A 15,702-nucleotide genomic window follows, 5' to 3' on the forward strand; every position below is an offset into this window, starting at 1 on the left:
TCCCGAAGCACTCTGCAAAGTTAACATTGGCAAGTCCCTTTTGACCCGGACAACAGTGATTCTCCAATGTCATGAAAATGGCCAGTTGTAATTGCCACATACTTCTCCCACGTGATGGATTTACTCACACAGCACAGGAGGGCTCTGATTCACCCCAGCCTATAGAGTTCTCATCTGATAGCCTGAATGATAGAATTTTAATTCTTATAATTCACAAATTTTCCATGACCATGCTGCAGGTATTAAAGAAGGCCAAGAACTCTGCTACTAGAAAATCTTGCTTGGCCATATGGAGGAGATTTTATAGGTGGATCTTGAACGGAACCAATACCCTTTAAAGACAGGAGCCCCTTTTAGTTCTATATCTGTGTGAATTGCTAAAATCTGGCCTGTCTTGTTCATCTGTCAAGATTCATATATCTGCCACTTATGCTTGTCTGCCTTAAGATCCCCGTTCTTTAACACAAGTAAAACAGTTTTTGAAAAAGGGTACTTTAGATTTGCCCACCTAGAAAACTTGCGCCTTTTCCTTTCAAATAAACTCCTAAGGCTGATTTAAAGTTGATGAGATGGAAAACAGTGTTTTACTTGTCTGATTTCATCTATGAGTGTGTCTCAGTTGCAAGCTGTTATGGTGTTTCAGCCTTGTCTTACTTTACATAAGGATAGGGTATCCTTAAGAACAAAGCCTTCTTTCTTGTGAAAAGTGGTATCAGAATTCACACTAAATCACGCCATTCATCTCCCTGTCTTCTTTACTAAACCAAAAATTACTGAGAGAAAATCTTGCTTAATGTGGATATTCACAGTCAACTCCATACTACATTTGAACTTCTTAAGTCCTTCGTTTGTCAAAATGTTCATTGCTGTGAAAGTGAGAAGGGGACAACCAGTGTCAAACAGACTATTTCCAAACAGTTATCCCATGCTGTCCAGGTTTGTTCTCCTATTGGAATGACCCTTCCCATTAAGGTCAAAGCCCATTCTGCCATGTCAGTGACTACTTTTGTTGCTTTTTGGAAAGGGTTGACTGTAAAATTATTCTCGAGGCAGCAACTTGGTCATCTGCACATACTTCCACTAAACATAAGAGCATGTTTTGCTAGGACTGTTCTTGGATCAAGAGAAGGTTTTACTAGGAATATTCTCTAGGGGCTATTGACTTGGGAGGAAGAAGAGACTATTTAAGTTTTGATCATCATCCCAGGTAGCTTAGGCTACTGCAACATCTATCTAATAATAAACATAGTACAGTTGTGTAAATAAACTTATGACAATAGATATTCAAATGGATCTCTGTTGCAACATTAACATCCTCATTTCTATTCCCTTCTGGTCCTTGTACTTTCCTTCTTAATGCATGTATGTGATCTTTAATTCTTTGTTAAAGTTTTCTTCCTGTCCCACATACATAGAAAAATCAGATCAGGAACAACAGGTATCTATATAAGCAATATTTTTTATTGTCTGACACTTGACTGTCATGGCACAGGAAGATAGCCTGTACTGTGAACCAGATGATTGGGGTTTGATTAAAGGCCCCTGCCCCTAGAGGAGACTGGCAAGGAGGGCGAGGAGTAAGTGATTGTGACCTTCTCGCCACTGAGGGAGGGGGTTGCAAGTGTTCAGTGAGCACAATGGGAAGTGTATTTCTCTGGTGGAGACCAGGGAATTCAGTTCCCATCTTTCAGGGAAGGGGATGAGGGTTCTTGCTGGCGATGTCCCTTGTGGAAGTGAGGAGCAGCCTGTGCTGACATTCCATTGTACAGCCCCCTGCTTAGCTGGGCTTGCACACAAGGAGACAGAGCTAAAGGAAAAACCACAAACCACCCATAATTGTTGTCTGAATGTTGGCCTATCCTGGTAGACTCTTGCTGTGTGATTGGGAATGAATGGATTGATTCACCAAGCGGTGTGGGTGTGAGAGAACATCTCAAAAAGGAAGAGAGCACACCCATATATTTTTAGCTACAGATTTGTAGCAAACAGACTATTGGTTTGATGACAGAACAGGTAGAACATATGGGGACAGTTTAAAAAAAAAAGTTGTGGTTTTAGTGGTAGTGTGAATTATTCAGAAAGAATGGGCATGTCAAGTTGTTGCTTGACAAGAGTGCTTTGTTAACGGGCTGGATTTGGTAGCCAAAATCCCACTTGCCTTAAATGATTTTTACATATTAATCTAGAATTAAATAATTAATGTTGACAGAGCTGAATGCACTGTAGTGCTAACTATAGCAGTAGCTGTGTGGGCTGCCTTGGCCCAGTCAAGTCAATTGCACTTAAAAGGCAGACCACACACACCACTTTTTTTCTCACTGTAATTTTATAGTGATACTGAATTTGCAAAATCCATTGCAGCAGCAGTAAAACACATTACATGTGTGAAAATGAATATAGCAACAAGAAATGCAAACATCTACTTTTCTTGTTGTGCTGAAAAGATTTTTCTGACTTGCAGCTCTGGGCAACTGAGATCTACCTGCTAATAGTCATATGTTCATAGGTAGGTACTAGGCTATTAGCCATAGCCAAATGGTACCCTGGCTTTCGCCACCCAAGAAAATTATTTTCTTGTGCCCCTGTCGAGCAGAGCCACAGAAGTGATCCCCGGGGTGAATTAAAAAAAAAATTTATATTTGTTGTAGTTTCTTATAGTTAGTAGGTTACTGGGTAGGTACAAGTTTCTGTAATGGTAATTGTTTTCTTTCTGCTTAAAATATGTTGGATAAACCTTCGGATTTTAAAAGGTGTATTTCCTCTGGGCGTAAGATCGCAAATTCTGATGCCCACAGGAAATGTGTTTGTTTGGACCCTGCACATTTTGGATACTGAATATGATATCTGCACTGGCTTCAACTCCTGTACCCTTATTGATTGTAAGAAAAAGTTAATTATGAGGGGGTCTCCTTCCTTCAAAGTCTTCTTCATTGGTTACTGAGGCCCAAACCCCTAAGAAGTCTGACAAACCAAAAGTGCCTCTCAATGTAAGGACAGGGAGACTCGAAAAAGATCTCTTGACAGTCCATCTTCGACATCAGCTGTTGCCGAAGAGCCACCTGCCAAGGTTTTAAGGAAGATGGATCCATCATTAGTGGATCAGACTACTTGGAATGCAGGATCTCCTTTGAATTGTAGTCCTCCATTGCCATCAGAACCTACTTCTAGACATCCTTCAACACCTCTTGAGATGTCACCCAGAAGGCATTCTAGTTCCACCCTTCCACTACCACCTCTCTTTGGTTCTCCAGAAGACTTTGGAAGCAGATGTGGGCAGGAATAATGAGAAAGTTCCCCAGAACATGAATACAGATGGTAGTATTTTTAACTCCAACCCCCTTTGGGCTTGGCAACCAACTATGAATCACTTCCCCTTTGATTTCTTATCCATCCTTCTGTTTCAGAGACGTTGGATCTGAAATCCTTGGGGATATCTTCTTCAGAACCAACGATTGTTTCTTCAAATCTGATGATTCCTCTGTTGACCGGCACCGAGCATCTTGGAGCTGGAGGATGCTTGGAGTTGAAGCATCGGCGCTGGGTCCAGAGCCTTAGAGTTTACTCCGAAGCTCTCCGAGCTGTCTCTTCCCCTCAGAGCCTCAGCGCTAGATAGTTCGGATCTGACTCTCTCCTTGGGTGGACGGCTGATGGGGCTGCAGGGGCTGACAATCCGAGAGTTCATTTCAGATTCATCGACTTCTGTGTCTCCTAGACACTCTGTGTTCGAGTTGCTGGGGAGGGTCTTTATGTCTAGAGAACGGACATCCCTGTCCCCATAAGATCAGGCGACTGCACCTCATTCTGTTGTGTCTTGAGCCTCAGTCATCCTTTCCACTGGGACAGTCCCTGAACAAGCCTTCAGCCAGCCCACTGAGGCATTATCTGTTCCGATACTTCCCAGGAACATCCTACAAAGGAAGTCCTTTGTAAGAGAACATGCAAAAGGAGGCACTTAGATTCCCCACAGGAATATCTCATTGAGGACACTGATTTTGATGAGCGGGAAGTGCCCCCCAGGTCACTGCCTGATGATGTCTCCTTTGAAGATTATCCTGGAGCTCCTCAAAGAGGTGGTTGGTCTTCTGATACTTCCTCCCAAGAGGAATTGGTGTTTCTGGAGGCTTTCAGGTCTGGCCTATCTACCTTTTGGGTGGCTTCTCCGGCCGATAAGCTCATAGATTTGGTTTCTCGGCAGGCGTGGAAGAAGCCGGACATGGTTGAACCAATTCCTAAGAGACCAGATAAGATTGTTGCCCCTGCTGAAGACTACCTGCTGATGCCATGGTTGTTGCTATGGCTACAGGAAAGGAACTAGTGGAACAGAGTTCCTTTGTCCGTCACCATAATAGGGATTCCCGGGTGCTGGACAGATTTCGGAAGCATTTTTAAGCTTCACCGACCTTTGCTGTTAGGTCAATAAATTATTTGGCACATTCTACAAGACTACAAAGAGATTTGATCAAGGAGCTTACCAAATCTGTTTTGGGGTCCATGTTCTCTGAGGAAAGCAATAAAATTTCCTGTTAGCTGACCACCCCTCAGTCTATCTAATTCGTCCATGAGGTTGATGTCACACTCTATGGAAGTTACCTCACGGGCATTGGATTGAAAGATGAGCATTAGGAAACCATGCCTGGATGCACTTATGTGATTTTGCAGAAACATTTAAGTCTTCTTTCATCAGTGTGCCCTTTGACAGAATGTCTTTGTGCCCCAAGGTTAAGGGCACACACTCCAATTATGAACAGGTAGGAAAGACCCTGTCTGCTGTGAGTGTATGTCTTTCTACCCCTCAAAGGCCCTTCTGTAGGAACCAAAGAGGTGGTAGAAAGATGCGATTTAAAAAGTCCCAAGATTCTTTCCAGGAGTCATGTGGAGATGGTTCCCCCAGAGGCAGAGGGAGAACTCGAACGGAAAATGCCACCTTCATCGCAGAGTTGGTCTACAGAACCAGGGATCTAGAGATTCTTTCTCAGGCTCTATCACTGCTGTTGAAAGGAGGCCCGACTACCCCTCTCTCGAGACAGTCAAGGGTTGTCTGTCCCTGCACCAGAGAACCTGACTATCACAAAAGATTCAGGAGTGCAGAGGGTTATATCACAGAGGTTATAGTGTACCATTTTCCCATCCCCCTCCAACAGTTTGGAAGAAAATACCAGCTGTTCCATCCAGTCAGAGGGAAGCCACTTCCCTAGAAATAAAAAAAGCTGCTAGAAAGAGTCATTCCAGAGGTTCCCACAGACAAGAGAGTCCAGAACTTACTAAAGATTCTTCTTGGTGACCAAAAAGACAGGGGACTTGATAGCAATTCTGCATCTCAGCATATGAGTCCATTCAGTATACAAAGTTTCAGATGGTCATGGTTCAGTCCATTCTGCTTCTTCTGCAGAAGGATGATTGGATGTGCTCAATAGATCCTTCAGGATGCATACTATGACATCAAAATGAACAGGCACTCCAGGAGATTCCTATGGTTCTGGCAAGGAGATGGTCTTTACCAATTTAGAGCACTGCCCCTTGGTCTCACCACAGCCCCAAGGCTGTTCAATAAATGTAAGGCAGTTGTAGCAGCTCACTTGAGACTGCTGGGATTCTGAGTGTTTCCATATCTAGATAACTGGCTCCTCACTACTTCAGCTAGACATCAGCTAATACAAGCAAGGGGAAACTTACCACAGCTGTGCTCCCATCTAGTAATATCAGTCAATTACAACAAATTTCAATTTGCGTCAAGTCTGGCATTCACTGTTGCTCGTTTGGATACAGTCAATCAGATTCTCTTCCTTTGGCACGAATAAACATTCTACAATCTAAATTCAGGAAAGTGATACAAAATTCATCTCTTCCAGCCTGACTGATACTTCAGGCTTTGGGTTCCATGGAAGCAGCTATCGTCCTTGTTCTGCTGGCCAGGTTCCATACAAGAATTCTTCAATGGACTCATCTGAATGATCTATTCTATATCATGCATTATCCATGCCAATCAAGATAATTCAAATGTGCAAAAGACATATTTTATGGTGGAGTCACTCAAACCAGCTCCATGAAGGCTGTCCCTTTGTTCTCTCCCCCACAAGACCATGGTAACCATGGACACTTCCCAGCTTGGGTGGGGAAGGCATTACTTGTGAAGGACAGTCCAAGGTATGTGGTCCCCTTTAGAGGCTCAAGCCCATATCGGTGTCCTGGAGATGAGAGCAGTCCTAGCATTGTAGGCCTTTCAAGACTTTCTTACTTCTGGGACACTTGCGATACAAATGGACAACCATGTTAGTAGTCTGGTACATCAACAAACAAGGGGGATCCAAATCTTACCCTGCTTGCCGAGAAGCTGTGAGAGTGTGGCAATGGGTGATCTCTTCCAGTTGCTTTCTAATGGCAGTGCACATCCCAGGGAAATCCAGTATGATTGCAGTCCATTCTAATATCTCACGAGTGGTTTCACAATGTCACTGTGGTGGAGAGAATTTTCCATCATTGGGGCCAGCCTTGCTATGATCTTTTCACTTCTCCCCTCAACAACAAATGCAGCAGGTTCTTTGCCCTGATCCCTCCACTGGGGAATCACCGAGATGTGCTCTAGTTCAGGATTCGCCCTCCTATCTCCATTATGCCTTTCTACCCCTACCATTAATTTCAAAGTTTTTTCAGAAATCCTTTTGGCCTCATCAGATTTGGTTCCCATTTCTCTGGCTTCATCATCTCCATCCATCATATTTTGATATTTTCCCATAAGGCTTCCATTAGAAAGACCTACAAAAGTAAATGGAAAAGATTTGTCTTTTGGGCACTCGGCAAAGACCTGGACCCCTTTTTCAGAGCCTATTCCAACTATCCTTGACTTCTTAGGTTTGATTTGTAATGAAGGGACTAGTTTCACATCACTTAAAGTTCAGTTGGCTTTCCTCAAGGGAGTTCTTTCTTCTCAGACCACCATTAAAAGACCCTACCCCTCCTTGGAATTTAAATATTATGCTTCAGGTCTTAACTTTCTCTCTCTTTGAACCTTCAACCAAAACTGACCTCAGATTTTTGTCTTGGAAGACCATTTTTCTAGTGGCTATCATGTTGGCTAGAAAAGTATCTGAACTCCAGGCACCGTCTTCAAAACCATTTTTTGCCTAAGGTAGCTTCAGAGTCAAACATTAACCAGGTCATTAATCTGCCAGTTTTCTTTCCAGATTTTTGAAACAAAGGAGAGTGCATGTTACATCCATTGGATGTTCATAGACAACTTTGTTTCTACCTTCATAGAACCAAACACTGTAGAAAATATGATTAGTTGTTTCCTTTTTTTCATACCAGATTAAGCAGTCTAGTATCTAAAGTTGTATTGGCCAGATAGTAAACTGATGGTATTACTTTTGTCTATGGAAAATTGAGTTCATCTTTACTTTAACTTCCTAGGGTCCATTCCACTAGGTCTGTGGTAGTTTCTTCAGCCTTTTGGTTTACAGCATCCTAGTGGGATATTTGTACAGTCGCACTGTGGACTAATCCACATACCTTTTTTGCTCGTTACAAATTGGATGTAGTCTCTAGGAACAGAGCAGCTTTTGGGTCTACAATGCTCTGGAATATTCTTCCTTAGGATATTCCCAGGGTTGTGGTAGCTGGTAACTGTTCCATTTGTTGAGAAATAAATGAAAATGACAACATCCGATTAAAAATGTATGTACTCACTATAACATTCCATCTGCGTTGTCCATTTTCATTCTTCCAACTCCCTACCCACCTATCCCCTCCTTTAATTTGCTTCTGGTGAGATTGCAGAGTGTTATGTGAGAATCTCTGTTCCTTATTTGAGCCCCAGATGACCTTTTTCTGTTCAGTCACTGTCCTGTTGTATTCAGAGGTAACCAACTTTATCTCCGGTATGTTGGGTTGGTGGGGCATTATTGGTAAAGAGAAAAGCTCCATAGTTATAGGATCCTATGTTCTGGAAGAAGCATCTGAGTCGAATCCGAGTCCTGGATCCAAACCCCTTCAGTTGAAGAATGAAAATGGACAACACGGATAGAACATTATGGTGAGTACATAACTTTTTAATTCTTGGGCTTGCCTCCAAAACATTGACTCTTTTTTTTTTTCCTGCCCCTATAGCCAGACATCCTGTGCTCTCTTGTATCTCTTTTTGATTCAGGCTCTAGTTTGTCACTTCAGGTACATTTATTAGCCTGTCTTGATGTATGCAAGGCATTTTTTAAAAGCACATTTTTATTAAGGGCAATAATTAGAGATCCATTTCCTTCCTGGGATCTGAATTTTGTTGTGGAGGTTGTCACAAAACTGCCCTTTGAGCCAGCATCCTTGTCGGAGCTTAAATACCTCTCTTGGAAGACCATTTTTCTTATAACCATCACTTTAGCAAGAAGGATTTAGCAAGAAGGATTTCAGAACTCCACATACTGTTTTGTCATTCTTACTTGAATTTCCAAAAAAGGCAGAGTATCTCTTGGTACAAATCCTTCCTTTATCCTCAAAGTGGCTTCTGAGTCAAATATTTCACAGCCTGTTCATCTGCCTGGCTTCTTTCTGAATAATGGAAACAAAGGCGAGTACTTGTTGCATATTTTGGATGTACATAGACTTGTGTTTCTACCTTCCCAGAACAGTTTAATTTAGAAAGGATGAGCAACTTTGTTTTGTTTTCTTATAACAAATTTGGGAAAAAGGTGTCCATGGTACGTCCTTCAAGATGGCTGTCAGACTGCCAGACTGCATTGCATTCATTTACACTTAACAAACCTCTTTCTGGTGAACCAAGAGCTTATTCCATAGAGCCATGGCAACTTCTGCTTTTTTCAGAGCCTATTCACTAGATTATATTTGTGAGACTGCCAACTGGTCATCCATGCATACTTTTATCAAACATCAAGTTAGATTGTACCTCCAGGGCTAGACCATCCTTTGGTGCTACTATCCTGAAGGGTCCCCTGTCATGATTCCACCTGAGGTCTCTGTAGCTTGGGATTCTGACCCACATGTTTGATTGGGGTGACTGTATAGGATATGAAAGTTATATACTTACCATAATGACAAATCCTCTCTCTTCAGTCTGTCTGAAGTGAACCCCCTCCCTCCATTCCTCCCCCTTCTCTAATTGTAAGGTGTGAAGGATCTTCTTGTTAGAGTTCATTGGGTTCATGGCAGCAAAAATTAGTTGTGTCTAGGTCTTAAGGCGTAAAACGAGATCTGAGGTAGCTAGCGGGAGATGAGCATTATGAGAAAAGGAGATTCTTAAAGGAGCTTGAGGCTGGAGCACTGATGCTGTTGAGTTGGGTCTGACAAGTGGCTTGATGACCCACATGTTATATTGAGCAAAGTAGAATGAAAGCTCAGTCATTATTATAAGTACATAACTTGTTTGTTACTACTGCCCCAGTAACCTACAAATTAAAGTTCTAATATTTTGATGAAAAGACCTGCAGTCATTTTGACCAACATTTTCCAATTAACAGATATTGTTAAACTTTACTATCGTTGTCTCTTTTTTTTTCTTTCTTTTATTTTCTTTTTCTTATTGAGAAAATACATGCATAGTTTGTTTTTTTAGAAAGATTTATCAGGTATGGTAACTTCCTTAATAAAATCATGTGAAAATTGTCATGATTTAATAAATTGTTGTGAAGGTTTTTAATTATTTTATAGAGATTTAAAAAGGCTGAAAACTAAAAAAAACAATGAAAATGTGAAAGATATCTTTGTTACTGAATAATTTGTAAATAGAATATCTATGATATTGGATATTATTAGCTTCTGCATTCATGAACACATACTAGTAAGATGCAAATACACACACAAATCTGATAAAGAAAAAGTTTGATAGAATCATAAAATTAGTAAGATATGCAGTAAGAAAAAATATTCTACCTAGCTTTCATAAACTACAGTAGTCATAATTACAAGCATAACTAAGTACTGGAGCTACTTTCTTTTCCTGTCAAGACTTTTAGATCTAACTATGACATTGACTTGAAGTCATATGTTGAAAACAATAATACTGGTTTGTTTTTAGATCTAATTATGACCTTGATTTGGTGTCATATGTTGAAAACGATAAAATTTGTTTATGTATTTACTTTTTTATTTGCATTAGAGATGTTAAAGGGAAAATTGTGATTTTAATGTATAATCAATTGCCATTATTCATCAGCAGGTTATAACAAATGTGCTTCCAGAAAATAAGTTATTCAGGCTTCCCAATAAGCAAATAATTATGTGAGAGCACTAAAGTAGCGGCCATTCATCTTCGGGGAGATGACAGTATTCTGACATACTGCTGAAGTCACAGTTTTCATAAATATCTGTATCAATAGTTTCAGTAGGTGTTTCACAAGACAGCCTGGATTTGAGGCATGGTGAGCAGAATCTTTGTTGTATCCCACTTCACTTAACTTCTTAAGCTTTGGTTCAGTGCTGAAGATGACTTATCAAAGCATTGGGAGAAATATTTTTATGCTGTCCTTGTGTATACATTTTTTTCAAAAGGTTCTTCTCAAGATAGTAAAAGCAAAAACTCTTACTTTTCAAAAGCAAAAACTCTTACTTTTCATTACCTGCAATTATCAAGACAGCATTAATTTTCTTCGCTGTTTGAGATCACATTTCTAATTCTTCACTTTTCTTTCAAACAAAGCCTAATGATGTAGCAAGTAGGGTATGTGCTACATTTTTTCCTGCCTTCATTCTAATGGCTTGAAAGTTAGCATTCTGATCTCTAATAGAAATTAGTTTTCTCCACAGAGTAGTAAAATCTTACAAGAACCTGTAAGATATACTATTGTAATATCTCATTTGTTTAAAGGAAGAGGTTTTCCTACTGGTATGCTGAAAAAAACGTATCTGTTGTGATGGTGTAATGTAGTGCCAGCTCTGCTAGAGGGAGTAGGGCAGTGCATGTTTAACATATGCCAGAATAGCTAGCTGGAGTTTTGTAAAGAATTATGTCATTTCAATATCAAACTGATTTGTACAGATGCTTGTGTTAACAATTGTATCAACAGTGGGTCCTGCTGGACAGAAAGGAAATGGACATGTATGTTGTACTGTATTGTTGTAACTGATGTAATGTATATATTTTAACAGAGGATACTGGAAGGGAAGGGGTTAAGGTTAAGCTCAGCCCAGATAACCTTAAGTAAACTTGGTTTAGGCCATAAAGATTTTTATCTCACATGTCTGAATGCAGCCAGAGGCGCAATGTCTGTGAAAAGACTGGGATCCTGCTCAGTTGTCCTTAGTAGTGAACTAATTGCTGTCTCTGGGTGGCAGAGAATGGCTTGTTAGTTTCTGCAGGAAGGGTAGAAGTGTTAGAATTGTTTTACAGTTTCCAGATGCTGTAATAACTTAGCTAAAATTCTGTGCGTGTATTGTGACACATCAGTGCCAGATCCTGGCTCATTTTCTAGTGAGAGGGAAGTGTGGGAACCACAGTCAGGTGATCAATGTGATGTCATTCTGTAGCCAGGACTGAAATTGTATTTGAATACTAGTGAGCGATGTGAGGTGTGGACTGTGTTTTTGGACCTGAGAAGCCACTCATCCATGTTCATCTTGCCTTGTTTTAGTAACTAACTAGGGAAGAGTAGTTCTTCAGTCATTTAGAAAAAATTAGTGAGATTAGCTAAATGTTGTTTTTTATTATTAAATATATGTAAACCTTTCATCGTGGCTGGTCTTTTAGAAAATATTTAACTTTTGAGAGTACTTGCATTTATTTAGTGGCACTGTGGCTCCATGTTTATGGAAGTCTGTCTTCTTGGTTAAACACTACCAAGTATAATTGGGTACCCTGGTAACAGCCTTAAAGTAGCTGGTTTAGAGTGTTCTGGTGGCAGTAAATTAGTCTGGGTGGAGGTTGCAAAGCAGGTAAGCTGTGCCAGCCTTTCCCAGGTGTTTGTGTGTCAAAATCAAAGCTGAAAGAGAGTATGTGTGATAGCTACTTCGAACAGGGTCACTGAGGGCACTGATTTCACAGAAGGAGTGGTGAAGGACTTTGCTTGGAACACCTGGCTACGCACTCAGCTTTGTAGTGGTCGGTGGGGAGTCTTATTTGGGGTCTGGAGAGAAAGTCTAGCTCCAGGACTGGAGTGTGCATTCCTTGTGTGAGAAATTGTACTTGTTGCATACAGCTGCATCTGAAAATTCTGTGTCTATTTTTCTCACAGTGAATGTTCCCCACCACTGTCATTGGTGAGGATTGATGCTCCTTGATCACTGATCCAGAGGACAGATGTCACACCTCTTTCAAGTTCATCTTTCTTATGTCCTGTGTTATCTTAATCATTTCTTTAGCCTGGGCCTTTCTTGATCTTACTTTAAAGTTTATTGTTCTGCTATATCATCATGTCTTCCATGATAACCTTCTTTACCTTCCCATTTCAGTATTAAAATGCTCTTAAGAGGTTCTTCATTTTAGCCGCTCCTAAGAAACATTGTCTTAGTTTGGATTCTTTGTTAGAAACTGATAAGTTGCACCTGCTCATTTACTTACTTTAAAATGTATAACCTAGCAAATGGGCCTTCTTTCAGTAAATAATTTCTATAGAAGTATTTCTGAAATGGAAGCTTTTATGTGCTCATATCATATAGTTTTCCATTAAGATAGGCTACTTTTTCCTTACCATTGTTTTATGTCTGAGGTAATGTTGTACAGCCCTTTGTAAGGAAAAATCCAGCTTCCCTCTAGTCTTATTCTAAAGCTTAAACTGAATTTATACCATGACCCCCCCATTAATATTCCAAAACGTGCATGCTGATTGGCCAGTGTGCACATTGTAAATCGACTTATACTAATGGAAAAAGGTCCGGTCGCCCGGACTTTTTCCATTAGTATAAGTCTTTTTTAAAACACTGTCTCGCTATGTTAAAGGAGTTTAACATAGTGACACAGGTTTAAAAAAAGTAACTGAGATCTCCGTTGCTTTTTTTAAAGCTGTCTCGCTATGTTAAACTCCTTTAACATAGCGACACAGTTTGTAAAAAAGCAACGGAGATCTTGCTTTCTCCGTTGCTTTTTTCAAAACTGTCTCGCTATGTTAAATGGGTTTAACATAGCGAGACAGCTTTAAAATAAGCAACGGAGAATCTCCGTTGCTTATTTTAAAGCTGTCTCGCTATGTTAAACCCATTTAACATAGCGAAACAGTAAAAAGCAACAGATATCTTGCTTTCTCCGTTGCTTTTGCCCACAGCTCTGATGTACTGCGTAGGCATGCGCAGTACATCAGAACTTCCGCAGAAGACCAGACAGCTGCGAAAGGGCAGCAAGGAGGCATTATACAATGCCATTATTTAAGAAAAGTAATTATTTTTTTTCTTAAGTAATGTCATTGTATAATAGCAATAACCCACGCCTGGGTGTGGGTAATGCTGGATTTACCCACGGTTGGCTTTGTTTGGTCCCTCGGGCTTTGCCCTCAGGACCAAACCACGCCAACCGTGGGTAAATTCAGCATTACCCACACCCAGGCGTGGGTTATTGCTATAATATTTTACATCTTGTGTACCTTAGACACTTTTTGTAAACATTTCTGGAACCAAGGAGTTATGTCTGAACAATGTTTTGCTTCTGTATTCTTCCAGTAAGTTGAAATTTCCTGCAGGTGAACAAGCTACTTCATTATGGTATGCTGGCTGCATAATTTTGTGCTATAATTTAGTAGGTAAACCCTTTCATTGAACTTTCAGAGCATAAAGAACAAGAGAGGCTGCTTTATATTTTCCTCAGAGGAATCTATACAGCTGTCATTTGTGTGAAGCAGTGGTCTGGTCTTCAGAACACATCTTACCAAGCATTGCAAGTTGGACTTTATTTCCAAAGCAAGATGTAGGTTTTCCACAGCATCTATGCAGTACATGAGAGAGAGACAACCTTCACGTCCTCACCCCCCCCCCCAACTTTTGGATTCATAGATTTTTAGTAATGCAGAAAGTGTGAAGTTAATAACAATTATATATAAACAATGATATGTATCAAAATATGTATGGATGACATACAAAAACGATGACTTGTTCAATCACTATTTACTTCACAGTCCCCCACCACACCTTTTTTTTTTAGATTCGTAATTTTTTTTTTTTGTAGACATAGAGAACTGAATATTGCTGCACAGAGTATGAGAGTGAGCTTACTTTTAAAAACAAATTTAGCCATTTTGATTATTCAAGTATCAAAAGGCAAGACGTTTCGGAAACTAGGTATGTAAGACAAACTGCATCCATTGTTAGCTCTGCTAAGGAAATGCATCAGGGTACCTTGTACTGTTTATTCCTTGTATTACAGAATTAAAACCTAAATTTAGTTCTTTCTGAGGGAGCAGGCCATGTTGACTTGATTGACAGTGCAGTAGCTCAGTCTGTCTGTCAAGGAGATGATCTATTAACAAAAACTGAAGCAAAAGACTTGCCTTAAGAGGAACTAGTCTCCATAATGAAGACTAAATGATTCTGTTGTGCAGTGTTAATTCCTGGTATGGTGACTGTCTTACAGTAAATATACAGAAGATAGAACACAGCATGATTAGGTGAACTAGGTAGTCTTAAAACAAGCAAATTATGCATACTTTATTTTGTGGCTACACTGATGAAAGAAAATATTTGTTGCAAGCTGCTTGTTTTAGAAACGGCACTAGCTGTGGCTTATTTTAAGTAATATGTTGTGCAAGTCTTGCCATTTGTGTTTTGGCTATATTTCATGTGCCATTCTATTTTTTTTTTGCCCTCTTGAATATGGTAGAAAGTGCATGTGCGATGTTACTAGCAGACTTTAATTGGAGTGTGCTTTTCAGGCAGTACTTATTGACATGGAAGAGGGTGTTGTCAATGAACTCTTACAAGGCCCACTGCAAGAGGTGTTTGACACTAAACAGCTCATCACCGATGTGTCAGGTTCAGGAAACAACTGGTAAGAAAAATGCATAGTTGACAGGAAATGTAGCACATTAAGCTGTGGTGTTGTCACTATATCTACATGTGTTATCTATATACCTATCTATTTACTGTAGTTGTGGGTAATGTAATGAAGTATAAATGCTTTTTCTTTGTGTCGACCCTTACTGCATTAGCATTCTGGACTTGTCAGTTGGCTTCTAGTCAGTTTTTCAAGGCCTCTGCACAGGGATAATAATGGCCTCCTGTAACTCCTTCTAAGTAGTCGGGAGTACATGTGTCTCATTTAAAGTGTGTCATGCTATATTCATTTCTTGTCATTTCATACCTATTGATGTTCATTAAAATTATCATTGCTACAGGAAACCATAATATAGTTGGTTTAAACTGGAAGCGGGCATTAGTCTTAGTCTTTTCCAGCAGCTGAATGTTTCTAAAGTTTAAGAGTACAAACTAAAGCTATAACTATTAATTGGAGCTCAAGTTCACAGAAGGAACGTGTGCACCAACTAATCATTTTTGCTGTTGAAGTAAATGATTCAGTACAAGTTCAATAACTTGTTGTTTCTACAGGCCAGGATCTAAAATCAGTTTCAAGAATGCATGCCTTTCAGGTATTTTACATTACTTTGCTGATATCTGAAATTATTTTAAAACACACACTATATATTTTTATTTTATTGTCCTTGGAATTCTTGCTCACAGTTGCTTTTATGTACATTTTATTCCTCCAAACGGTTGCCATTTTGCTCAGTGGAGAACTGTAGTGCAGTCAGCTTTGAGTAATGTACCTCTGAAAGAATTTAGCAT

General features: G+C 39.9%; 1 protein-coding gene across 1 annotated transcript in view; it reads left to right on the plus strand.

Moving 5' to 3' along the window:
- TUBE1 (tubulin epsilon 1) overlaps nt 1–15,702 on the plus strand; it is a 623,636-nt gene that overhangs the window by 77,552 nt on the left and 530,382 nt on the right. Inside the window, exon 5 of the mRNA XM_044061905.1 lies at nt 14,793–14,908. Coding sequence (XP_043917840.1) covers nt 14,793–14,908 — 116 coding nt within the window. The remainder of the gene's footprint in view (nt 1–14,792; nt 14,909–15,702) is intronic.

The sequence above is a fragment of the Protopterus annectens genome, chromosome 2.part0, assembly GCF_019279795.1.
Source record: "Protopterus annectens isolate FY-2018-M chromosome 2.part0, PAN1.0, whole genome shotgun sequence".
Taxonomy (NCBI): Eukaryota; Metazoa; Chordata; order Ceratodontiformes; family Protopteridae; genus Protopterus; species Protopterus annectens.